This window comes from Arachis ipaensis, chromosome B3 (genome assembly GCF_059453495.1).
Source record: "Arachis ipaensis isolate K30076 ecotype BB chromosome B3, ASM5945349v1, whole genome shotgun sequence".
Classification (NCBI taxonomy): domain Eukaryota; kingdom Viridiplantae; phylum Streptophyta; class Magnoliopsida; order Fabales; family Fabaceae; genus Arachis; species Arachis ipaensis.
In genome coordinates this window covers 45,269,182-45,296,704 of record NC_142438.1, presented here as the reverse complement: position 1 = coordinate 45,296,704, position 27,523 = coordinate 45,269,182, and the positions used below count along the sequence as shown (strand labels likewise).

General features: G+C 32.2%; 2 protein-coding genes across 2 annotated transcripts; one reads left to right on the top strand and one right to left on the bottom strand.

Moving 5' to 3' along the window:
* Positions 1–1,930: 1,930 nt before the first annotated feature.
* Positions 1,931–3,798, bottom strand: LOC148570481 (protein FAR-RED IMPAIRED RESPONSE 1-like). The gene is made up of 5 exons (XM_088507060.1): positions 3,688–3,798; positions 3,341–3,417; positions 3,105–3,256; positions 2,853–2,908; positions 1,931–2,626 (listed from the first exon to the last, which is right to left on the bottom strand). Exons 1-5 carry the CDS (start codon positions 3,796–3,798, stop codon positions 1,931–1,933), a joined length of 1,092 nt encoding a protein of 363 aa, XP_088363186.1.
* Positions 3,799–19,001: 15,203 nt separating this feature from the next.
* Positions 19,002–25,264, top strand: LOC107633058 (palmitoyl-acyl carrier protein thioesterase, chloroplastic-like). The gene is made up of 7 exons (XM_021118823.2): positions 19,002–19,150; positions 19,646–19,953; positions 21,730–21,863; positions 22,990–23,103; positions 24,236–24,407; positions 24,503–24,571; positions 24,910–25,264. Exons 2-7 carry the CDS (start codon positions 19,654–19,656, stop codon positions 25,183–25,185), a joined length of 1,065 nt encoding a protein of 354 aa, XP_020974482.1. The 5' UTR covers positions 19,002–19,150; positions 19,646–19,653; the 3' UTR covers positions 25,186–25,264.
* The last annotated feature ends 2,259 nt before the right edge of the window (positions 25,265–27,523 follow it).

Sequence of the window (27,523 nt, the reverse complement as noted above, 5' to 3'; positions counted from 1 at the left end):
CTTGTTGCGGACGACGGTAAGCATGGCCTCCGCGATCCATAAGCCACCTATCTTTTGTGTGGACAACATCCGACAGTGGGATTGGAAAATTTCATGTGCTCAGCTTCTTAAGGAACGGAATCGAAAATAAGAGAAAGGGGAAGAAACAGTCCGTTGAGGGGTGTGTTTTTATTTTGATGCTAATATACTTCCATGAAACCAAGTTCCCTCACTTGGATGGACTTGATGCTCCCCCAGCACCGTGGGTGGCCTATTGGACAAAGAAGATGATGCTCGACCGGATTTCTGAGGAAGCAACGGACACAATGGTAATGTGTTGATTTGAATCATTGTGCATGCAGAAATATTTTTCTTGATATTTGAATGTTTATTACGTATTCATCATATGAGTTGTGTTCGGTTCAGTGTTTGTGGTCATTTTGATTCACCTAATTGTTTTTGTATTTTCTCGTTTTAGATGCTTCTAAAATACTCTGCTAACTTTTCTGAAGGGGAAAGAAAAAAGAAAAAGGGAGAAAGAAGAAAAGAAAGTTGTTGTTATGGATTCTTCTTCAGAAGAAGAATTTTTTTCGGAATCCAAATTAGAATCCGAACTTGACAATATAACGCTGGCAGAAAGAACAAGACAAAAGAGGCTCATGAAAAAAGAAAAAATTGTTTAACTGGTTCAGAAACATCAAGTAAATCTCAAAACCAGTGCAGTTTGACTGGTTCTAATTAACAATATTTTATTTAAACTTGTTTAAAAAAGCAGACACTGCTTCTTTTGAATGTTTATATGTCAACATTAATGTAAATGTTAATATTAATGTATAGATCTAATGTTAATGTATATACTGATTCAAGATGAATTACTCCTTGTCTTGTTATATACCTGGTGGAATTGCCTGGCTACTGTTGTTGCAGGTTCACAGTGAAAAAAAGCAAGGTGTTTACCAAAATATTATGAACCCCAAAAACACAATGAACCGAAATTAATACACTGGCTGAACCGAAAGGTAAAAACACACTGAACCCCTAAACACTGAACCCTAAACCCTAAACCCTAAACACTAAAACCAGAACCCTGAACACTGAACCCTGAACTCATAAACCCTAAATCCCTAAAACCCTAGAACCTAAACCCTAAACCCTAAACCCTGAACCCGAACTCTGAACTCTGAACCTGAACACTGAATACTGAACCCTAAACCCTAAACCGTAAACCATAAACCCTGAACCCTACCGTAAACCCTAAACCCTATACCCCTAAACCCTAAACCCTCAACTATGAACACGGTGAACCGAAATTAATATACGGGATGAACCGAAAGTTTGTAACACACTGAACCCTGAACCCAGAAACCCTAAACCTTAAAACCCTAAACCCTGAAACCCTAAACCCTAAACCTTAAACCCTAAACCATAATCCCTAAACCCTGAACTCTAAACTCTGAACCATGAACCAAAAAACGAATTCTAATTATTCAACTTAGAAATTAATACACTAGACGAATCGAAAAACTGCATATATCAATATAGAATTTCAAAAAAAAGTGACTATTCATTAAAGACTATCAACATTCAAAAATTAAACCTGCTATAACTATGGTGAACCGAAATTTGCTCATGGGTGAACAAGAATTTACATTAATAAAAACTAAAACTTGTAAAATCCTCTATTGGATAATTCATATTTGGTGTATTGTAAAGAGTGGAGTTTGACTGAATTGATGATCCGGAGTCTAAAAGGTTCAACTACAAAAGACATAATTGTGTATTAGCAAAATGAACATTTAAATTTTTAACTAATCAAAAGCAAGTCAATTTTACCTCACTTGGAGCTGTCTTTTTCTTTTTCTTCATGGCATTTGAGATCTTTTTTTCAAGGTTTGATCCAAGTCTGTTCTTGGGTCGACCTCTTGTTTTGACACGTGGTGGGCTTTGAAGGTCATTCACATTGCTTAATGTCGCCTCTTTGTGGGTTAACAAACTTTTTTCCTTTGCTTCTCCCTTGATATTCTTCCATCTCTACAGTGACCTTGTCAAATGCTCGGTGCAAAATTCCGGTCAACTCTTCAGACTCAGATGCAAATTCACATATATTGTGTGACCGAAACACCAATTCGTCAAATCTCTTACTTCTTGGCTCTAGTAGAGGTTCATCTTGGCTACTCTTGATGTGTGTATGCCTCATCTTTATGTTCTTGCTCCAAAGTTCCAATATGTATTTCGGTGCCACGTTATCCACTCGCTCAAAGCTTAGGATACTTAGGGAATGGCGGGACAATATGCCCCTAGACTCAAACAGCAAGAAATGGCACTTTACATCTCGTGATACTGTGTCATAGGTGACGACAAACTTATTGAATGTGGAGTTGAAAACCTGCTCTATTACTTCATGTGTTGTGAATCCTAGGGTGGAATGCATCGATCTTGTGATACAGTTCACTTTACCTCTAAATTGAGCTTGAACTTCCTTGAACTTCTCATGGGTATATACATGCTGAAACTGTGCCTCTATTGCTAATTTTGTTGCACACGGTATCACGGTGTAAAAATCTGTAGCATCGAATTCTCTCTCTGCTTGCTCTCTACTTGCTAGGCAATTGTCATATTGCTTCACGAATTGTCTCAAGGAGCTATTCTGTGTGATGAACTTGTTGAAAAATGAATGTATACTCTCGCTCCTTTACGTGCTTCTCATCCCGGCCCAAAAGTGGTGATCCAAGTAAATCGGAATCCATATATGGCGATCCTCGTACAGCTCTGTATACCAAACCAAAACTATAAGGTCTGGTGAACCGAAAACAGTGCATGCTTTGGGGAAAAAATATGAGCATTAAAATAATTCCAATTGAAACCTCAATTACCTGAAAGCCACTTGTTACCTCCGAGGCCATACTTTGTAAGAAAATCGTTCCAGTTTCTGTCAAATGCGTCTTTTGTGTAAGAGTTATAAACAACATGGCTCATCTCTTATTCAATATCGATGTGCCCCTTGTAGCCATTTAATTTTCTTGGAATCTTCTTCATAATGTGCCAGATGCACCAGCGGTGAATTGTTGTTGGCATGCACAACTCAATTGCCCTTTGAATCAATGCGCATTGATCGGTAAGAATACCTTTTGGTGGCCTCCCTCCCATGCAATGTAACCAAAACTCAAATAGCCATTTGAATGATTGGATGTCCTCATTTTTCATTAGCACGCATCCAAGAAGAGTCGACTGGCCGTGGTGATTCACGCCAATAAAAGAACCTAAAACCAGATTGTACCTGCATAAATAACAACCACAAGATGGTGAACCGAAATATATACACTCACTGAACATCAAAAATATGTTTGAATGAACCGAATACCTGTTTGTGTTATAGGTGGTGTCAAATGAAACCACGTCTCTGAAATAATCAAATGCAGCCCTGCTTCTTGCATTAGCCTAGAATGCATGTTTAATGCAATGATTGCCTTCAAGGTTGAACTCAAAGAAGAAATTTTGGTTCTTCTCTTTCATTCTAACTAGGTACTTCCCAAATTCTTTGGCATCATCTTCTTTGAAAATATTCTGTACTTCCCTTGTGATGTAATTATTTACGTCTTTTTCTATAAAACTTAGTTCACGGTGTCTGCCAGCTGCTGCCACAAATGATTGGTAAGTTTTGTTCGGTCTGATTCCGACTTACTCGTGGGTTTCGATGGTGCGACGCACGAACATGCTAAGCTCCCTGTGTTGTTTGAGCATCTCAGCCTGGTCTGCACAACAAGGATGTGAGTGATTCAAAACAACTTTGGAAATTGTCCAAAGACCAATATCCTTCATTATGTGTACGTAAATTCTGGCTGGACAATTTAACCCAGCTGAAAGGTTTGTCTTCAAAGTTGGAGATATCTTTGATTTCCACCCCCCTCTCTAGAGCATACAATTAGTTGATTCTTAATCTTGTCTCCGTCCCGAGTCGTGTTTCTTATTTTGGTAGAAAAATGGCAAGTTTGGAATAATGTTTGTAGAACTTTCCAGCTTCTTCTAGTGTCTTGAAAATCATTCCCACCTTTGGGACAAATTTTTCATCTACAACACGGCTGGTCTGCTTGGCGAACCGAAATCTTAATTATGGTGAACCGAAATCTTAATTACGGTGAAACAATTATGTAGTACTTAGGAAACAAAACAGAATATATTCGTCTAATTTTCTTTAAACTCCTTTCTGCTTACCGAACCGAAAATATGAACATGGTGAATCAACTCTTTAGTACTTATCAAACCGAAAAGTTACTCACAATTACTCACAGTTAGTCACAGTTACTCACACTCACAGTTACATATTATCAATTCAATTCAATTTAATTTAGATAAAGATCACCTCAGTCCATTCAATTCACTTCAAATAAAATTAACAATTTCATTCCATTGAATTAGATTATATATATTTAAAATTTGAAAAATAAATCAACTACAAATTGTTGAGATTAAGGATGATTAATTATGATAACTAGAGAACTAATCCTGATTTTAAAAGTGCTATATAAGTAGAGAGGGGAAACTCTATTGTTGACATGACTCATTTTTGTTCTACTGAAAACTAAATTCAATATTTCTATTCTTTAGCTTTTCGATTTCCTCTTCTCTCTTTCTATTCTTCTGCGATCAGAACTACTGCTGCAAAATTCCTTTCATGGTATCAAGAGCTTCAGGTGTTTGATCCATGGCTTCCCCCAATGAAGATTCTACTAACTCCAATTCCAACAACACTCCTCTCTCCTCTTCTATTATCAACAATTTTTCCCCAAATTTCTTCAATCAGAAACCCTTTCACCCGATTAGTGACAAACTTGGTGAGAATAATCACAAGACTTGACAACAACAAGCTCTCTTTGCCATTCGAGGACAAAATCTTGAAGATCATCTCCATCCAACACGAATTTCTCCTCAATTTGATTCCACGGCAAATCAGCAAGTTGGGATTGAATCTCAACAATTCAAACAATGGAGGCAGGACGACTATAATCTCGACTCATGGATGCTCGCATCTATGGATTCTGATATCAAAAGTAAAATGGTTGGGTGCATCTTTGCTTATGAAATTGGGGGAAAGATTGAAGAATATTTCGAGAAATCCATCAAGTATAGGGTTAAACAACTCAAAGCACAATTCAAATTGGTCAAGAAACATGGTATGTCTGCTCAAGATTATATCTCAAAAATTAAAAGTCTTGCTGATTCTTTGGCAGCCTTAGGTTACCCTCTTTCGACAGAGAAACATGTAAAAGCTATTCTTGAAGGTTTAAATGAAGACTATCAAAGTCTTTTAATCACAATTAATGCGAAACCTGAAATGTATAGTCTTTGTGAAGTGCAAACTCTTGTTTTGACTCATGATGACATGATGAATTAGTTCAGAAAGCCAGATAATGTTCTTATACAAGCTAATTTTGCTCAAAGCTCTTTTCCTTCTATGTCAAATACTGTAAGAGGCAATCCAATGAGAGGAAGGGGGAGAGGTGGAGGTCGACCTTTTAGAGGTGGCAGGTCCTTTTATCAACAACCACGACCTCAATGCCAAGTTTGTGGCCGATTTGGACACATTTCTTGGCACTGTTTTCATAGATTTGATCAACAGATTCTCCCACCATTACAAAATTAAGACACTCGAATGAACAATTATAACTCTCTTTCATCGACTGCTTCCACTCCATCCCAAGTGAATTCTATTGCAACTACTCCTCCTCCACCTACAAATACCTTTTACAACCCTGCTGCATTCCTTGCTGCACCATCTACTGTCGCTAACCCAGCTTGGTATCCCGATACAGATGCATCTCATCATGTAACCTCTTCTCAATCTAACTTGATTGCATCATCTGAATACACAGGGCCAAAACAAGTGCAGATAGGTAATGGAACAGGTATTTCTATATCTAATGTTGGACACTCCTTTTTTGTATTCTTTATCTTCTAAAAGATGGTTCTCTCTACAAAAGCTAATTCACTGTCCTCATATAACCAAGAATCTGATCTCTGTATCTAAATTTGCTGAGGATAACTTTGTTTATTTTGAATTTCATGCCTTTTATTGTCTTGTTAAATGTCAGTTCACCAAGAAGGTTCTACTACAAGGTTTTAGGCAATGAGGCTTATATCAATTTTCTAATATTGTTGTCCCTTATCATTCACAAATAGATTCATGTCCTAAAGCTTTCTTTATCTCTCTTCCTTCTTTTGATTTGTGGCATAAGAGATTAGGACACACTGCCACCAAAACTGTACATCTAGTTTTATCACAATGTAACATTCCTTTTGATAAAAGTGTTGATAATAAGAAGCCTAGTCTTTGTGAAAATTGTGTTCAAGCTAAAATGTATTCTATTCCATATAGTGATTCTTTAACTGTTTACACTTCACCATTGCAATTGGTTTATACGGATGTTTGGGGACCCTCTCCTATTATTTCTCATTTTGTTTACAAGTATTATGTTACATTTATTGATGCATTTTCCAGATATACATGTACTTTTTTACTATCTCACAAATCTCAAGTTTTTACAGCTTTCATAAAAATATAAAAATTTTATAGAAAACCAAACTTATTGCAAATTAAAGGCTTTACAGTCAAATAATAGAGGTGAGTACACTTCTAAAGCTTTCTCTACATATCTTGCACAAGAAGGTATTCAACATCGTTTATGTCCATATATCCCCCAACAAAATGGAAGAGCTGAGAGGAAACATCGGCATTGAATAGAGATGAGTTTAGCCATATTATCCACTGCTCAAATGCCAAAGATTTTTTGGGATGAAGCTGTTATTACAGCTACTTATTTGATAAATAGGTTACCAACTCCTATTTTGTTACAAAAATCACCTTTTGAGGTCTTATTTAAACAGAAACCTGATTATCAATCTCTCAAAATCTTTGGTAGCGCATGTTTTTCTCTTCTTACACCTTTTAATTAGAATAAATTAGACTATAGATCACATAAGTGTGTGTTTCTTGGATATGCCCCTAATTACAAAGGCTATAAATGTCTATCACCCAATGGACGAATATATATCACTAGGAATGTTAAATTTGATGAATCTCAGTTTCCTTATTCTTACTTATTTTTCTCTAAATCTGTTACTAATGAGCTTGACTTAACTAAGAAGGATGCAGATAGTTCCTTTTATTTTTCAAATTACCCTGTTCCTACTGTTGTTCCACATGTCACTTCAGCCACTCATAAAAATCCATGCACCTTAAATGAACAAGATACTCTACTTAGTTCACATACAATTAAAGGTGTTCCTTCTGTCATAACTAATGACTATCCAAGCCATCAATTAGAGGATGCTATTGGTCCTAGCCACAATCCTACTCCAACACAGCCACAAGGTCCAATACAACCCACTTCTGGCATAGACATTGTTCTTTCACCTATAGAATCCTCTAATACTCAACCCTCTACAACATCACACCATTCACAACCAATTACTCCTCACAATACTCATGCTATGATGACAAGGTCTAAAACAGGTTCATCTAAACCAAAAGTGTTTTTTTCTTTTATTTGGTCTAAAACTAGTGATGAACAACCTCCTAAAATAGCTCATGTTTCCCTCAGTATTTCTTGTTAGAAAGAGGCAATGGTAGAAGAGTTTCAAGCTCTAAAAAGAACCAATACTTGGTCTTTAGTGCCTAAGCCAGAAAATGCAAAAATTATATATTGCAAATGGGTTTTTACCATTAAAAGACACCCTAATGGATCCATTCACAAGTATAAAGCTAGGTTAGTGGCTCAAGGCTTTCACCAAGAAGAAGGTTTTGACTTTGAACAAGTTTTTAGTCTGGTAATTAGACCTACAACAATTAGACTGATCTTAAGCTTAGCTCTTTCTCGAAATTGGGTGATAAGGCAATTTGATTTCAACAATGCCTTTTTGAATGGGGATTTACATCAAATAATCTACATGTCACAACCGATTGGCTTTGAAGAAAAGTCTAACACACATGTTTGTAGGTTGAATAAATCTCTCTATGGCTTGAAACAAGCTTCTAGAAAGTGGTTCATCAAGTTAAGCACCACTTTGCACTCTTTTGGTTTCAATAATGCCAAGTCTGATCATTCTTTGTTTATCAAGAAACATACCAATTCAATTATTTATATTCTTTGCTACGTGGATGACATTATAATTACTGGCAATAATTCACATTGTGTGGCTGACATGATTAAGAAGTTGGACACTGTTTTCTCATTAAAAGATTTAGGTGACTTAAGCTATTTTTTAGGGATTGAGATTCACAAAACTGAAAATGGAACTTTGCATCTCTCACAGACCAAATATATTACAGATTTATTGTTAAAATTGGGGATGGCGCAAGCTAGCTCGCCAACCCTATGGTTTCTTCGATACAATTGTTGTCGACAAGTTCAAAGAGTTTTGAAGATCCAAAGCTTTATCGAACTGTTGTAGGATCTCTACAATATTTATGCATCACAAGACCAGATATCTCTTTTGCTGTGGTAAAAATTAGTCAATTTATGCATTCTCCACTCTTGGCTCATTGGAAGGCAGCAAAGCGGATGTTAAGATATTTGAGAGGCACACAACATTATGGTTTAGTCCTGCATCGAAGCGATGATATGAGATTATATGGATTTGCAGACTCAGATTGGGCTGCAGATCTAGAAGATAGAAAGTTGGTGTCAGGGTATTGTGTGTATTTTGGGGCTAACTTAATTTCTTGGATGTGCAGGAAACAACCAACTATAAGTCGTTCCTCTGCAGAAGCAGAATTTAGTAATGTAGCAGCTTGTGAAGCTGAGGTACAATGGCTCAAGCATTTGTTAGAAGAACTGGATGTCAAGCTTCAAACTGCTCCAACGATATATTGTGACAACTTAAGCACTGTTTTGTTAATGGCAAATCCTGTGTTACATGACAAGACTAAACATTTCCAGCTTGAAGTACAATTAATCAGGGACAAGATAAATAAAAAACAGTTACATGTTATGCATATTCCAGGGACAGACCAGGTTGCTGATCTTCTTACGAAACCTTTGACAACCTCCACATTTGAAAGACTGAGGTTCAAACTGCGAGTTGTGATTAGTGGAAAATTGTGTGGTTTAGAATTTCACAAATAAATTCTCGTTGCAAGTATAGTTTCTAAACCAATCAATAATCCTTTCATACAAAAATTTGTTTGTCACAAGTAACAAACCCCTAAAAATAATAACCGAAGTATTCAAACCTCAGGTCGTTCTCCTTAGGAATTGCAATAAAGTGTTCTTGTTATTGGTTATGAGGTATGTTTGGGGTTTTTGAGATAATAGTCAAGAAATATAAATGGCAAAGGAAATAAACTAACAACTAACAAAGCTCTAGGCAAGGTATGAGAATTAGAAGTCCTATCCTAGTTATCCTCTCCAATTGTGACAACAAATTGTCCCTTACTCCCACTTAGTTAACCTCTAACCATGGAGGAAAGTTAAGTGGATGAATCAATTTGATTCCTCAAGTCCTAATCAACTCCTAAGGAAAGACTAGCTTTAGAGGCATTCAAATCAACTAGCAACTTCTAATCTTCAATCAACAAAGGAATTAGACAACTCAAGAGTCACTAATTACTCCACCTAGGCCAAGAGGAGAAAATCTACACTAAAGCTAAAAGAAGCATTTTATCAAACACATAAAAGGCATAAAAAGAAAGTAAATCAACACTACTCAATTGCAAGGAATTAAACAACAACAAATGAATCATCAATTACATCAAAAGAGAAATAGAAGAAAGAAAAGTGCATCAACATAAAGGTAGAGAATTACAAGAATTAAATGCTAAACTAGAGAGAGGAGAGGTAGAAGAAGAAGAATTACAAAAGGAGAAGTAAATCAAAGCATGAAATTAACCTAGATCTAAGAAATCCTAATCTAGATCTAACCTAATCCTAATTCTAGAGAGAAGTGAGAGCTTCTCTCTCTAAAACTAACTTTCCCTCCAAACACTAGACTAAAACTAAAATATGAAGTAGTGTGTTGATTCCTCTTCATTCCTTGGGTTAAATAGCATCAGAAGTGAGTTGGATTTGGGCCTGGGAAGCCCAGAATTCGCCCCCACCGTATTGCCTTTAAGTGAGTCACGTGCGAACACCGATGCGTACGCGTACGTCACGCGTGCACGTCGCTTGACAATTTTCCATCCACGCGTACGCGTCTGCTGCGCGTGCGCGTCGTTGATCTCATCCCAAATCTTTGCTTTTCCATGATTTCTTCACTTTGCATGATTTTCTCTCCATTCCTTTGATCCATTCCTAGCCCTTTTCAACATGAAATCACTAACACACACATCAAGGCATCTAGTGGAATCAAAGGTGAATCAAAATTGGCAATTAAGGACCTAAAACGCATGTTTTCACACTTAAGCACAAATTAGGAGACAATCATGAAACTATGCTATTTCATTGAATAAATGTGGGTAAAAGGTCATAAAATCCCCTAAATTAAGCACAAGATAAACCCTAAAAATGAATTTTATCAAGTTGTCCCAAGGCCAAGCTCGAATTTGAGGGGGGTGTTGAGATTAAGGATGATTAATTATGATAATTAGAGAACTAATCCTGATTTTAAGAATGTTATATAAGTAGAGAGAAAAAACTCTATTGTTGACATGACTCATTTTTGTTCCACTGAAAACTAAATTCAATATTTCTATTCTTTAACTTTTCGATTTCCCTTTCTCTCTTTTTATTCTTTTGTGATCAGAATTACTGCTGCAAAATTCCTTTCACAAATTAATGGCAAAATTAATGGCAGATTTTTAAAAAATCAATTACAAATCAACTGCAAAATAACGGAAAGAAATTAACAGCAACTTTTTAGGAAATCAATTGAAAATCAATTACAAAATGACGTTTTTAACGTAAATTAAAAATGTATCCGTTAAAGAGCAGTGGATTATTGAATTTAAAAGTGGTTATTAAAATTAGTGATTTAAAACTATCTACGAATAATGAAAAAGTTAATTGTAGTGAAAAAGTTATTAATCTAATTTAATAAATTCAATACAAATAAACGTTAGCAGTAGTGAAGTTATTAATTTAAAATTTAAATAAGATACAAATGAATTAAAATCGACCTAAATAGTAATAAAAAATATCGGTCCAAATTAAATTATTAATATTTTTTATTATTTTAAAATATTAAATTTTTATACTTATAAAAAATATATTTTTAAATTTATAAATACTCATATTTCATTTACAATATAAACAGATTAATTATAAATATATATCATTTACACTATAATCAAATATGTTGAGTATGAAAATTTTTACGTATCACGAGTTCATCCATTTTATTTGTTTAAAATCTGTATCTTATCTCATTTACAGTTTAAATAAGATATATTTATAATTAATTCATTTATACCATAAACGAAATAAGTAATACGACACAAAAATATAAACTGTGTTCATATTAACTATACCAATAAATAAAATATTTAAAATATTTATTTAAAAAATCCAAGAAAACTCAGGTCTCAATATGTTTCTGCTTCACCACAAATAGCTTCAAGAAGAGAATTCCAAGGTTGCAGCAATGGAATTGGCCTTCTCACAACTAAATTAAAATGAATCACCTAGTCTCTGTTTAATAGATTATGAATCTTCATCACTAAATTTGTGTTATTCCCATAAGCTACACCTGAAAGCAAGAACAAATCTAAAAATATTATCATATGGCCAATAACATATAATATTAAAAAATTATACAAAAAATTATATAATGTAAAATATATTACAAAAATATATCGATAGAAAATATATTTTAAAGTACAAAAAAATATGAATGTATTTTTTATTAACGAAGTGGTCGATTCTCGTATCATAAAATTCATCGATAATGGAATCTGTGTCAAATTTTTTAACAACTTTTTTTCAATATAATTAAAAAATAATTAGCAAGAAATTTATCTTTCATTTTATTTCTGAGTTATTCCTCACAATATTCATAGTTGAAAAAGATCTCTCAGTTGTAGTAGTTGAAACAGAGAAAATTAATACCAAATGAATCAAGAAGGACGCTCACAAAAAAAATTTTTCACTTTATAGGATTTAAAAATTTTATTTAATTAAAAAATATTAGTAATAATATCTTTTCAGATTTTTTTAATATCATTACTTACTTTTTAGATATTAGAAATCATTAATATTTAGGTTAGACTGGACTTTTATTTATATTAAACTAAATACTAAATAAATTTTTTAAAAAATTAAATCATACTTAATAACTTATTACTATTAATTTTTTTTTAAAAGTTGGGAGACCGAGATCTCCACTCACCTCCCCGTATGTCCGTTCCTGCCTGGTAGGATCGTCAGAAAATATCTCGAGTCACTTTCACAGATTATTGCTTTTAAGACACAATCCCATACAATCACTAAACATCGCTCTTCAAATGGCAAAGATCTCAAACCAACACACAAGCTAGACAGGAATAAACCCAGCACAACCTTTAATCCAGATCCCAGAATAATTCTTTTAAACGAACCCAGGGACGACCCACATGCAACAAAGAGGGAGCATTTGTCCTCAGAAATTTTTTTTTTAAATACTAATATTCATATACATTTGCCCTTTATTCTATTATGTTTGTCCTAAAATAAAATATAAATAATTTTCTTGTATTTTTTGTTAATTTTTTTTGTTAAACTTAACATATAATAATAATTATATTATTAAATTTGAGTTAGGATAATAAAAATAAATAAATAAATAAATAAACTCAAAATAGTGATAATTTTTATTATATTAATTAATTAGTTAATAATTAAATTAAAACTTAATTTTTAATTAAATACTGCTTAAATTATTAGTAATTTTTTAAAAATTATCTAAGATAAAAAAATATATTATCTACATATTAACATACTATATTAATATTCATTATTAAAATGTTCTTGATTATAGTAATTACTTTGATTAAAAATTTTATTTATACCATAAAAACTATAATAAGTAGACTTAACAGTTAAATATGAGATAATAAAAAATAAAATAATTATTTAAGAACATACATACATAAAAAAATAATATTGTCAAGTTAAAAATATAAAGAATTTATAATTATTGCTTTTATTACTTTGAATATAATATTGTGTGTGTGAAATTATTTTTTATTATTTTAAATACTATAATAAGTAATTGTGTGTATATTTCTATTTTTTATTAACATGTATAAATAGTTTTAATTTAAAATTTTAAATATATCTAAACAAATTTGGGTTGGTTGAATAAGCAGCTTAGTCGTCCGTTTAAGTAAGTGATGGGAATTCGAATTCTATCTCGTATGTATAACAACTCATTAGTTAATTGCAGACTCTTAAATAGAACTCAAATTCATGACGGATTAGTCCTTAACTTGTTGAGTATTGTAGGAAGCCAAACAAAATATATCTATACCTAAATTTTGTTATATTTTTGTCCCCATTGTAGAATTTTTCTGGGTTCTTCACTGGACACACCCAAACTCAGTAGAGTTAACAGTGTGATGAACACTTGCATCATAATTGAACTTAGTTTGACCAAAGAATGAAGTGACACGGGAGGTTCTAATAGTTGGGGAAATATGTTGGGACCTATCTTTTATGGCTTCCAATTCTCAGATCATGTGGCGGGCATTGAAGATGATTCTCGTAGTTGGCCAAACCTCTTGAGGATTAAAAATTTTCTGATCGCGATGTCTCCAGATCTACCAAAAGTCAGCGCTAATCAAAGCTTCTGAGTTTTTTAGTTCCCCTTTGATCTAATTTTTGAAATCGTTAGCAACAAATTGAAAGAGGGAAGCAAGAACCACCAAACCTCCTTTGTCTATTCAAAGATTATGTGTCTTATATTTCATGTTGTTAGATACTTTTGAGTGGTTGGCTCCTATGCTCCTTTAAGTGAAATGTGTTTGTGGCAATAGTGTTAGAAACATAGCCATTCAGGTTGTCTTCTCCTATCTGCTTAAATTTTTTGTATAAGTGGTTTCATGACATGGTATCAGAAATTTATGTCCGAAAAGTTTAGAGTTCGATCTTGATAAACTCCAAAAGTGTAAAGTAGCATAAGGCAACTAAAAGGAGAAAAGAAGGCTTGTGCAAAAACCAAGCAAACCCAAAAGAGGCTCTTACTTGAGGAAAAGTGTTCGAGATATAGTCATTTATGTTGCCTTCTCCTATTAGCTTAAACTTTTGGTATGGGTGATTTCATAACAAATAAACATATTAATAAGTAGGGTGTGCATGTATATGGCAGTATTAGTGGTATATATAGGTCTTAAGGTTGGCCCAAATTCAGCCATGACAAGAAAAACGCTGAATATCATCAGACTTAGTGTCGCATGTTAGCATCGAATTTATTGACAGCAGAGGTGTCAAATACATCATATGAAAACATTATTGACATATTTTCATTTTCAACGATAAATTCACCGTAAATTATTGCAGGTAAAAATAAAAGAATATGCGCAAAAACTAGGGCGGATTTACCGTTGGATTTATCCGCCGGTAAACCCATTTAGTAGAATACTGTGTTTTGGTGCATTGGAATATGTTACCATCAGATTTATCTGCCGATAAATTCAATGGTAAAGGTGACCAAAATTCAAAACGTGTGACCCTCCTCCTCACTTTCGAAAATGCACTTCTCTCTCCACCACTCTCCTCTCTCTTTCGCCTGCAACTATCTCTTGCAGCTCCTCCGGCCACCCTCTGCCAGCGTCAGCCACCTACATTCTCCTCCAAAGACAGTGTGGAGTCGCCTGGATCCTACTTCATCGCCTCAAACAAAGTTGCTCTCTTTGTCTCCGCCATCGTTGGAAGAGATACCATCACTACTCTCTCTATCGCCAAAATTGCGTCTCTCCTCGATTGTTCAAGTAGGTTCTCCTCATCCCTCTTCCTATTCCATCTTATTTTTTAAAATAAAGAAACCCTAACCCGCTTTTTGAACTACCAATCAATTTGATTAGTGCGCCATTGCTGCCACCACCGCGTCGTCGCCTCCACCACTGTACTGTCGTCATTGTTGTCGTGCTGAGAAGGTATGCATACTCTTATTTTTAAATTGAGCTTTGATTAAGGTAATCAATTGGTCTGCGCTGGATTTCAATTGGTTTGAGGGTCAATCAAGGAGGGTTTAGGTGGTTAGAGAACTAAATATGGAAGAGGTGAATTGGAAGAGTAACCAATAGAGATACAACGATATGGTGTTTAATGCAATTGGTGTTAATGATATGAAAGATGTTGAACAAAAGCCTAACCCAGAGGCAAAGAGATTTTATCATCTCTTAGAATCTACCGCAAAAACATTTGCTTGAGGGATGCATTCACTCGAAATTGTCTTCATGTGTTAGAATGATGAGTATTAAGTCTAAGCCAATCATGTCCAAGAATCTTTTGATAAGTGGACCACCAGGGTGGTTGTAGTTAAGACTAAGTCAAGAGACCGCATCAAGTCTGATGGAATAGAGGGTCAAGAATCTTTTAAAATTGATGATCCAACTCCCTCGAAGATTGTGGTTGATACTGGTGATTTGATCACCCTTAGGTCGAATATTATGGATGATGACATCATTGGCCTTAGGATAGATAACGAGACACTACGAGTAGATGACGACGATATTCAAGAAGAAGAACCAGAGGAAGAGGAGGATGAACCAGAGGAAGAAGATGATGAATCCGAATAAGGTTAACCTAAATATAGTTTAACTAGCTTGTTATATATTTAAATTTAATTAATAAGACTATATAGTCACAATGCACGCTAGACTTAGTTCTATCTTATATATTTCTTTATTAAACTTTAATTAGCTTGTGATATAATTACATTGTTTCAGGTAGGCATGACGTCAAGTAGGGATGTCACGAGACAACCTCGTGGTCAGGGTAGAGGTAGGGCAACTATTGGCTCCCATGGGACTTCTCAGTCCTCACATTTTACCTCGGCTTCCTCTAGGCCATTACAGGATCAACCTTTTATCATGGTCCCTAATCTTAACTACGTGGGTCCTGCCACGCCACCCCTCCTCCGGGAAGTCGTCCTACTACTTCACGAGAGTGGACTCTTCCACCTCCTCCACCTACTCAACAGACCACTAATTTAATGATGCCACCTTCAATGAGAGACACCGCAGCATTGAAATCCTCTCAGGGATCCTAGCTAGATGCCACAACATCATCACTAGTCGTACAGATGACGATTTGGCCTGATAGTTTGACAGCATGAGTAATATTTTAATTGGTTTTAAACGCAATTTATTTTGAAGTTCTTAAACAACATTTGTATTTATTAATCTTAATTTTTTCAATGATAGGTTTGCACCAAATAACAATACATGTACACAGGAGACAGGAGTATAACAACGTCATTAAGCTGATGTACGACAATCCATGACTGAGCTACAAGAAGATCTCTACTAGGTGGTAAACACTCTACATAATCAAACTTTAGTTAATTTATATCTTCTATTTTGTTTAATTATGTATTTAATTTTGATTAACTGGTGCTAAATATTTTCTTGTGCAAGAAAAATTTATGAGAGAAGACTCATGATGACATGATTAAGAAGATATTCGACCATCGGAGGCAACTTCAGCTGATGCTTGAGAACGTACGTAAGAGGTGCAACCACCTTACTCAGTGGCTCCACCCAAACATTAAGAAGTCCCTCTATTTCTATTGGGAGATTGATGAGGGGTTCAGGTCATCGCCGAGCCACAAACATGGCCAATAGGGCATTTGCCAAGTCATCCAAATATATTGGCGGGTCAGTGACTTTTATAAAGAGAAATGTTAGGCTGGTATTTAACTTGTTTTAGTATGTTAAATTAGTTTTCTCTTTGACATATAATGTAATTATCAATTGATTTAACATATCTCTTCAATATGTGTAGTCTAAGTTGTTGGATCGCAAGGTAATGATGGCTGAAACCTTCAAGTATACTCACATATTGAAAGAGGACAAGGAGAGATTTGCCGATCATCAGTCTCAGGATTATTACGTGAGAAAACGTCATGTTTTGAATCAAAACATATAACGTTGTGTTTCGATTAATTGTCGTTATAATCACTTTTGTATATAACGTGATACGTAGGAATCCTACACACAAAAGTTGGAGGTCGCGACCCAGCAATCTCAACAGAGTGGGAGGATGGCAACAACTCCGCTGCTTCCATACAATGTGGTGCGAGACCGCAACTGAGTCATACATGAATCGTGTCTACCGGTTGGGGTTGTTTTTTGCCGACAACCTCTGCACCTCCACCTTGAGGGCTTTGTCCGTCTCAGCCACCAGCCCTACCGACCCCGAGGTCGTTGATTTGCGGGAGCAGGTTCTTACCCTCACCCAGAGCTTTCATAACCAGGCTCAACAGTTGTATCAGTCTAAGTAGAGGTATAACAAGATCCTTACACGGATAGAAGTGATGGATGATTGCGATGCAAAGACAGAGTCCCTAAAGGAAGAGCTTAGGCCTGAGCTAGAGCATATTCAACAGATGTAGGGATAGATGGCGGCGCACTATGAGCACATGCAGCGGTATTGCTGGAGGGGGCTCCTCTTCCTCTACACAGGACCTAGGACAGGCACCAACACCACCACCTAGACTGCCACCTTAGCAGGATCAAGGGGACGACGATGATGACTACTATCAGGACCAGTAGTCATTAGGGCTTTGTTTTGATTTATTTGACAGCATTTTATTCCTCTGTTTTTATTCTGCATACTTGATGTTTTGCAATATATATAAATCATCAAAAATGCTATTTGTACACCAAAATCAGTCACTACAGTCAGCCACCAATGTATTTATGTATAAATACATGTGTGATTTAATTTATTTTCAACATGTATTTATTTTTCGGAATGTATTTTATATGGGTGGCTGACTTTAGTGGCTGATTCTGGTATATACGTAGCATAGTCCATAAATAATTATTTTCAGATAAATTACTACTTGATTTTTATTAATTGGGATTTGACTATCAATTATTGAATATCAGGGTCTATCAAATTTAGAAAAAAAAAAAAGAAAGCTATTCAATGGTAATGTGGCGCGAAATCATATCACTTAGCCCCAAAGCTCAGAAATTATCCGATGGTAATTATCAAAAAAATTTTGTTATCTTTATATTAAAATTTGCCGTTAATTTCACTCCAAATTATTATCGGAAGAATAAATTTGACAATAAATAGTTACCAGCGATGTATTTATCATTGGATTGTTTCTGATGCAAAATTTGACGGTAGTAAATTTACCAGGAAATTTTATTCGTATGGTACTAAGCGAATTTTTTATAGTGCACACTCCGAAGGCTTGACACCTCATTAAGGTCCGTTTGGAAAGTTTCAAAAGTAACTTTTGAGTTTTTGACTTATGAAAATTAGTAGTATTAATGTTTGGTGTAATTTTCAAAACCAAATTGCAGCTTTCTAAGAAGCTATTTAGGAACTTATAAAGAAGTTAAAAAAAATTACTTTTCTTATAATACTACTATTTTTTATTATATTTCTATAAAATAAACACTTTTAATATAACCATTTATTATTTAAACTATTTTATCAAAAAAATTTTAATTAAATTATTTACCCAAATTAGACTTAAGTCCATCTTGTTAAAAAAATTTGGAGGCCTCAGCCCACATAGCACTTAAATTAGTGGGATCCCTAGTAACCCATACATGGTTTGACTCCAAATTATTTAAAGATTCGAAGCATTGATATTAGTTGACATCCAGACAATTATCGATCGACTTAATTTATAGATCTAAACCTTCCGATCAATCTACAAACCAAACGACTTATAGACCTATTGACCGTAGTCGAACGATAGCATTAAATAATCTGTTTTACGTTGTTTCCGAACCATCCTTTCCATTAAACTTCACATCCGTGGTGCCAACCATTACCTAATAAAATACACGGCACTTACCTAAACATATATAACAGCTTTCGATGATTGTTCTCTTATATATATATAGCATTTTTTGGTATCCAAATAAACAGTAAAATAAACAAAAAGGAGAAACATAAAAAAAAACTCAAGCCTCAACAGGTTTCTGCTTCACCACTAATAGCTTCAAGAAGAGAATTCTAAGGTTGCAGCGATTCTAAGTACTCAGCATCTCTACGAGTTCCTGTCTAGCTAAAAGGTCTGCAATGGAATTGGCTTCCTTCTCAAACTAATTAAAAGGAAACACCAGTCTCTGTTCAACAGATCATGAATTCATTATTAATTAAATTTTTTAAAAAATAGAATTTTTATAATTATTTTATTTATATTTTAAATTCTAAACTCTAAATTATAAACTTTAATCTTAAATACTAAATTGTAAACTCTAAATTTTTTTAAAAAGTAGAATTTTTATAATTAAGAACTAAAAATTAGTCGCCAATATTTTCTCTTTGAAAAATTATCCATCTTAACTTTCTTTTTATGAAAAAGTTTAGGGAGTCAGACAGCATTTAACAAGCAAAAAAAAAGTGAGTAATCATATTATATGACATTATATGTAATTTCACACCATTAAAAATATTAATAATAACTAATTGATGGTTACAAATCACAAAACTTGCTGTCCCCTATCACTCTTCTTCTTTAACTATTCTTTTGTTTAACATGCTTTAATACGTACATATGTTTGTAGAAATCATTATGGTACCACTGATTACTGCTGCTTCAGCGTGTTCACTTCACAATGTTATGTTACCATCACAAAACTATGGTACAAAGAAAGGCATCAAATGTGGCACTAACCTAGGACAAGGGTTTGGAATGAAGCGTGCTTGTTGTGGTGGCTTACAAATTAAGGCAAATTCCCAAAATTATAATGGCGATGATAAGTTTTCCAGAGTTTTTAGCACATCTTCTATTCGTCAAAACTTTACTATCAGAGCATATGAAGTTGATGCTAATGGAATAGCATCTATTGAGACTTTGATGAACTATTTTCAGGTTTGTCCTTAAACATCATTACATCATCATTCTTAATCATTCACATGAGCTCTGAAAACAAATTAAGACATGGTTAATAAAGTTAACAGACATTATTTCAATGCTAGACTGTTTATATATATATATATTTATTGTCCCACTACAATTTAAAAAATTTTTGAGTAGTTTATGACAATAATATTTATTTGTCCCCATTAAATTATTGAATTTGATCCCACAATAAATTTTTTACTCAACTTTTGATACTTAATAGTCAGTTTAAGAATTTCATATTAGATGTTTATTAGAATGATCAATTCTCAATTTAAATAAGATTGGTGTTTTTTCTTAGAAATAAACTCAAAAGATATTATTTATCTTCTTTTAAAATTAATTTTAATTTTTTCTATAACAATTATATTAATTGAAAAAATTTTCTAACTATAGATATCAGTGAGAGTTGACTATATATATATATAAAAGAGGCATTTCGCTTGTATTGTTAAAAAAAATTATTCAGTTTTTAAAAAAATATGAAACCTTATATTATTATTTAAATTATTATTTTAATATTTTAATTTGTAATTATATATTTTAAAGACTAATAATATTTTATAATAATAAAATATAATTATAACAATAATTATGCTATATGTACATAAAAAGTAACTATCTGTATAGAATACATATATTGAAATACAAAATATATATATTAAAAATAAATTAAACAATAAATATATTTATACACAAATACATAATGGTTAATTAATAATTTTATAGCTGATTTTTATGCAATATAATATTTTTATTATAAAAATTATTAGAGTTTATTTATCTTGTATTTTAAAGGCACATATTTTAAGATTACAAATTGAGAATATTTTTGTTGAAAATACAAAAAATTTGAATTTTTAATGTATTTATTTTACAGTTATCAAATAAAAAAATTTAAAATATTCTACTAATAATAAGTTTGTCATGTGTCTTTAAGACACATATTAGCTAAACTTAAATTATTATTATTATTATGTCTGTCAAAATTTTCTGGATCCGTCACTATAATATATATATATATATATATATATATATATATATATATATATATGTTAATTAACTTGAAATTCTGACAAAATAAAATGTGAATTAATCATGTTTCAAGATTTACGTAACAACATGAAAATACACAAAGTATGACTGAGAAATATGATGATGTCCATTAAAATGATCCCACAAAGCAATAATTCGTACAAAGAACTTGAAGATATTATTACTGTGCAATACTTAAAATTCAAATTCATCTTAAATTTTTTATTTATTGTACAATAATAGGTATGCTAGAAACAAGGTAGAAGAAGAGAAAAAGAGAAAAAAAAGAGAGAGAGAACAATTGAGAGAGCAATGTGATTCAATGTGTGTATTGGATTATTGATTCAGTACATACATCTTCCTCTGCTCTTCTCTGTGTATATTACTTAGATTTAGATTCTTTAAATTTTGAATTTCACTTTAAAGAATAAAGTGTGATTTCTTACCATTTATTTCATAGGTGGGAGAAAGAGAAAATATGAGAAAAAAAACATTCAAGGATGAAAAATCACACTTTATCTTCTAGAGTAAAAATCCAAAATTTAAAAGATCTATATTCTATATATTTAGCTAAGAGATAAAACAGAATCTACTAACAAACTTATAACTTCCTTAACTATAACTAACTAAACTAACCTTTTATCATTTACATGTATACCGTAACATACAATAATATTGTTATCTCATTTGGCTCTATTATTTGTTTCATAGCACTCTATAACTTATCACTGTAAGACACTTGGGGTCCATGATGATGTAGCTGGTTCTACGAAAGAAATGATCAAAAGGAACTTAGTATGGGTGTATAGTGAAATGCAGGTTTCGACTTATCGTTACCCTAAATGGTAAGTCTTCCTATATATTTATAATTTTAATCATATTGATCTTTAATTTGCAATGAATAATGATGACTCTATAACATATATATCACTGAATTTGGTTGAGTGGTTTATAGGAGATCGATTGATATTTGACTATGAAACAAAATTGCTATACATTCATGAAGGGATTAAGAGAAGACTACTGAGAATGATTCCAAAAACAATAAAGTATTGAATTGAGAGTGTATTAGAGTTGATTTACAAGAGTGCAGCACTATGCTAACAAAATATCAACAAACTAACTAACTCACTAGTTTACACTAGTACCCCTATACTCTATTTATTCATAACAAATTTTTGTGTCATTTATTATTAGATGCTCTAAGAATAAAATAAAAGGATTTACTCTCTCCAATTAGTTTATGCCATATATACAAAAATGATTTTGTTATAAATACTGTCTTATCATTCAATTAATACATCAACGTAAAAGTTGTAATTTGTATTGAGAGCATCTAATAATTTTTTCAAATTTTGTATCCAAAATTGATTTATGAATATATTAGTTTTGTCAAAGTGAAAATTATTTCTACACATAAGAATAAGATATATCATGTAATCATATTACTATGTGAACAATAAATCTGTTTACTAATTTTACTTTTAGCTATGTTGACAAATTAAGATAATGCTATATGATTAAGTTATTTTGATAACTAAGTTTAACTAAGTTAATTTAATAGTTTGTTGGCATAATAAAAATCAATTGAAAAACAAATTAAAGAGGAAATACATAAAAAGACCAAAAAAAAAATGGTTGAACATAGTTATAGAAATGACTTGTTCACCTAATATTTTTGGACAAATTAAATAATAATAATAATATATTGCTTTCTTAAGTAATTATAAAAGTCTATGTACTATATATTCTCTCCCTGTATATTAAGCCTTATGGAATTTAATTTTGTTGTTGTTATATTTTTTCATTTAATTTCTTTTAAGAAAAATGCTATTTGTATATCAAAATCAGCCACTAAATGCTACTTAATTTCTTTTAATTTGTTTTTGACGTATTATCCGAAAAACAAATTCTTGCAATCTTCCTTATGTTTCATGAATATAAAGGGCAGAATATATATTTGTATTATAGGGATGATGCAGTGGAAGTGGAGACTTGGTTATCTACTGCAGGAATGAATGCTGTGCGCTTCAATTGGATTGTGCGAGATTTTAAAACAAATCAAATGTTGAATAGAGCCTCAAGGTATATAAATCAATTGCTTTTAAACATTTTCTTTCTCACTTTCCAACAATCATCGTCAAACCTAAAAAAAATTGATCTTCTTGTTGAGAGAAAAAATAAGGAAATATGACATTATTTCTTTTCTTGTCGAAAATCAACTTTGACAGAAAAAATTTGATGGAAAATTATATTTATAAATAGTGTCGTATAGATTGACATTATGGCATAAGTGTATATAAAGATAAATAATATTATTATACATGCATGAGCGAATAGTATTAGAGGAATGTTAGGGGGCAGCAATTTTAGTGTTTTGTAACTATCAATTGGCCATCAATAGTGTTTTTAATGGTGTGAGATTACATTTAATGGTGGAAAATCACTCACTTTTGTTTTGATGGTTAAGTGCTGGCCAGAAAACACAAAAGTTGCTGGTCTCCTAGACTTTTCCTTAAAGACTTTATGTTGAAATTTTGAAAAAAATTATTATATTTTTTTTTTTAGACTTTAAGAAGAGTATTTATTCTTTTTTTCAAGAATAGTAGAGATGTTATAAAAAAAATTTGCTATATAAACTCTCTTATATATATTTTATAATTTTTGGACGCTACTCAGATCGTACTTTAAAATTAACTTGTAATTATGCATAAAAAAAAAAAGGGAGAAATTAACAAATTAAACACCCTAAATGTTAAATATTAATTTTTAAATTTTAAATTTTAAACTTTAAATCTTAAACCTTAAATTTGAATTATTAATATAAAATATAATAAATAAAAACTTAAGATTTATTTAATTAATAAAAAATGCAATACTCTTTGCTGAATAAGTAGTAGTTTAAAAATGAGTTATTTATTTGGCTAGATAGTTAAATTAAAGGCAACAGTTTGATTTAGAAATAATCACTAAATGCAATTATTTAATTTGTTCAATTCAAATAATCAATACTTGGTAACTTATTTGGAATTGTTAGATAACTTAGTTAATTAACCGGAACTATTTAGAAAAATAATCTTTCTCAATTACTGTGTTATGCGACTTCATGCATGTTTCTTTAGCTTGTGTACGTTTCAATGCAAACCACTTTGGTACAACTTGTTAGAAAACTTATAATCAATTGATTTGGATTTGGATTCTGATACTGTCTATGCAGTATTTCTGTCTTGATGAACAAATTAACAAGAAGATTATCCAAAATACCGGAAGAAGTCAGAAGGGAATTTGAGTCCTATCTTGTAAATTCTAGAATTATTATAAAAGACGGTGACAAAAAAATACCTAAACTTGATGACACCACAGCAGATTATATTTGTACTGGTTTAAGGGTATGCATATTTCCTTTTCTTATAAATATATAATTATTTATTATTGATTAATTTTTTATATTTATATCATGTAATGTGTACGTGTTAATTTTCAGCCAAGATGGAGTGATCTAGATATAAATTTTCATGTCAATAATGCGAAGTATGTTAGTTGGATTTTAGAGGTAATTAATTTTTTTTCTAATATATATTTCTAGAATTCAAGTAAAGAACTATTTTTTTAATTAATATCAAGTATCAACTATTTTTTTAAAAATATTTTTATTTTAAATTTTAAATTCTATATTTCATATTTGAAATTGTAAATGCTAATCCTAGACTTTAAATTTTTCAAAAAATTCAAGTTGAAAAATAGTCTTACCGAAAAATAATTAATTTTAACTAATTAAAAATTAATTTTCTATATTTATTCGTACTTTTAGATATGCATTTTGTTCTGATTTGGCTTTATTATTTAATTTGATACAACATGGTCTTTGCTTTTAATTTGAAATATTCGCAGAGTATTCCACAATCAATCTTGATGAATTATGAGTTATCTGCTATGAGTTTGAAATTCAAGAGGGAGTGTAACAGAGACAGTAAGTTACAATCTCTAGCTGAAGTTTGTAGTGACAAAAATAATAATAATAGTGATAATAATATTGAGTGCAATCATATGCTTCGATTTGAAGATGGTGTTGAGATTTTGAGGGGAAGGACACAGTGGAGACCTAAACCTACTAACAACTTTGACATTTTTAATCATGTTCCAGAAGATTCCATTAAAGACTTGTAATCTCTATTTATGTGGGGCGTGTGTCTCTGTTACTAGCGTGTTACTTTGATTTTTATTAATAATAATAATAATAATAACAGTCAGTGACGGATGCAGAAAATTTTGGTAGTGGGGGCAAAATTTATATAACATGATAATAATTTTTATAATAAAAATAATATGTGTATATAAAAAATTAAATATTAAATTATCTATTAACCACTATATATCTATGTATAAATACATGTATTGTTTAACTTATTTTCAATGTGTATTTTATATTTTAATATATATTTTATACAGATAATTATTTTTTATGTACATATAGCATGATTATTGTTATGATTATATTTTGTTATTGTAAAATATGATTAGCCTTTAAAATATCTAATATACAAACTAAAACACTAAAATAGTAATTTAAATAATAATATATAATTTAAAATTCTATTCTTTTAGGTTTTATATTTTTAAAAAATTAAGTAATTTTTCTTTTTAACACTACCATCAAAATTTCTCTCTTTCCATATATATTACTAAATAATTATTTAAAAATTCACTTCCCAACACAATTAGAAGCCGACTCTTATTGATATTCATAGTTAAAAAAGTTCTTTCAATTAATATAGTTGCTACGCAAAAATTAAAGCTAATTTGAAAATAAGATAAATAATATTCTTTTGAGTTGATTTTTAAAAAAGAACACTAATTTCGTTTAAATTTGAGAATTGATCATTCTAACGAATATCTAATATAAAATTTTTAAATTGACCATTAAGTACCAAAAGTTGAATACAAAATTATTGTGGGGTCAAATTTAATAATCTAATGGGGGCAAATAAATATTATTATCATATACTACTCAAAAAAATTTCAAATTGTAGTGGGGGCACTTGCCCCCACACCACTGCACTTGGATCCGTCCCTGATAACAGTAATGTATGTTAGTAGACAAAAAAAAAAAAAGTAACGGTAATGTATGTTAAGAAGACAAAAAAAAAATAGTTAGAATTTATCTTATTGATTTTGGCTAAATTTTTTTGATTATCGAACATTTTCATAATAATAATTTGGAAAAGTATAGGTAGACAATGAGAATACTAAACAATATGAACAATGGATATGTCGGATGTTCAATTTAATAGGTATGCAGATGATTATATTCATTATTTTTAATTAGATGGTTATTTCTTTAGAAAAGTATAGGAAACCAAGTGTACACCAGTCAAGAATTGAACAACTCAATTAATAATGATTAATTTTAAATTTTTTTTCAAATTCAAAATTTGATTAATTGACATTAATGGCATTTTTGAATCAAAACTTACCCTAATTTATTTTCACTTCCACTCACCATTCACCACACAAAATCACAAATCCTAATCCCTCTTTCCAATGCCCCACGCTGCCGCAGTTTCGTCCTCGCACCGCTAGCGTCGCCGCAGCACCGTCCTCGCGCGCCATCGCCGGTCGTCCTTGCATCCTTCTCTGCCACCTCATCTGCCGTTCGCAAAGGAAAGACAGCCACCATCGCGCTTCTACTTCACCCTCCTCGCGTCCCAACGCGACTCCCAATCGCTCGCCACTTGCACCTCATGACTCTCCATCCGTCGCGACGCAGCCACCACCAGGTTCCCATTCGCGACGCGCGATCAACTACTCTGATCCATGGCAACTCCTCTACTCGTCACAACACGCAACTGCGAGTCTCCCCATTGTCCACGCAACGCCGTCCAAGACGTCGTCGCAGGCCACCCTGCGGCTCTTCTTCTTCTCCTCCTATTTGGTTTCGAATATTTTTTAACTAGTTTTTTATGTTTCTTTTTTCTACATTTCGGATGATTCTTTTTATTAGTTTTGGAGGATTCTTTTTTCTATGTTTTGTATGTTTTTTCACTACAAGAAACATTGTTAAAATCGACGGCCAAATCGACGGCTAAGCCGTCGATAATATTAAAATTCGACGGCAAAATAGACGGCGGATGTGGTCGCTATTAAACTTGTCGATTTTTTAAAATGCTAATAAAATCGACGGCTTGCCTAGCCGTCGATAATAATTTAATAAAATTGACAGCTCTTCTGTCTGTAATATGAGTCTGGGGATTTTATATTCTTACTAAAATCGACAACATCGCCGATATTATTATATAAAATCGACGCCATTTTCGTCGATATTTGATTCAATAAAATTGACAACATTTTCGTCGATAATATGCTTACTAAAATTGACAAAGCAGACGTCGATATTTTATCCAATAAAACTGACACAGTTTTCGTCGATTTTTGTCTATAATATGCTTACTAAAATCAACGGCCATGGCGTCAATATTTGATCCAATAAAATCGACGCAGTTGCCGT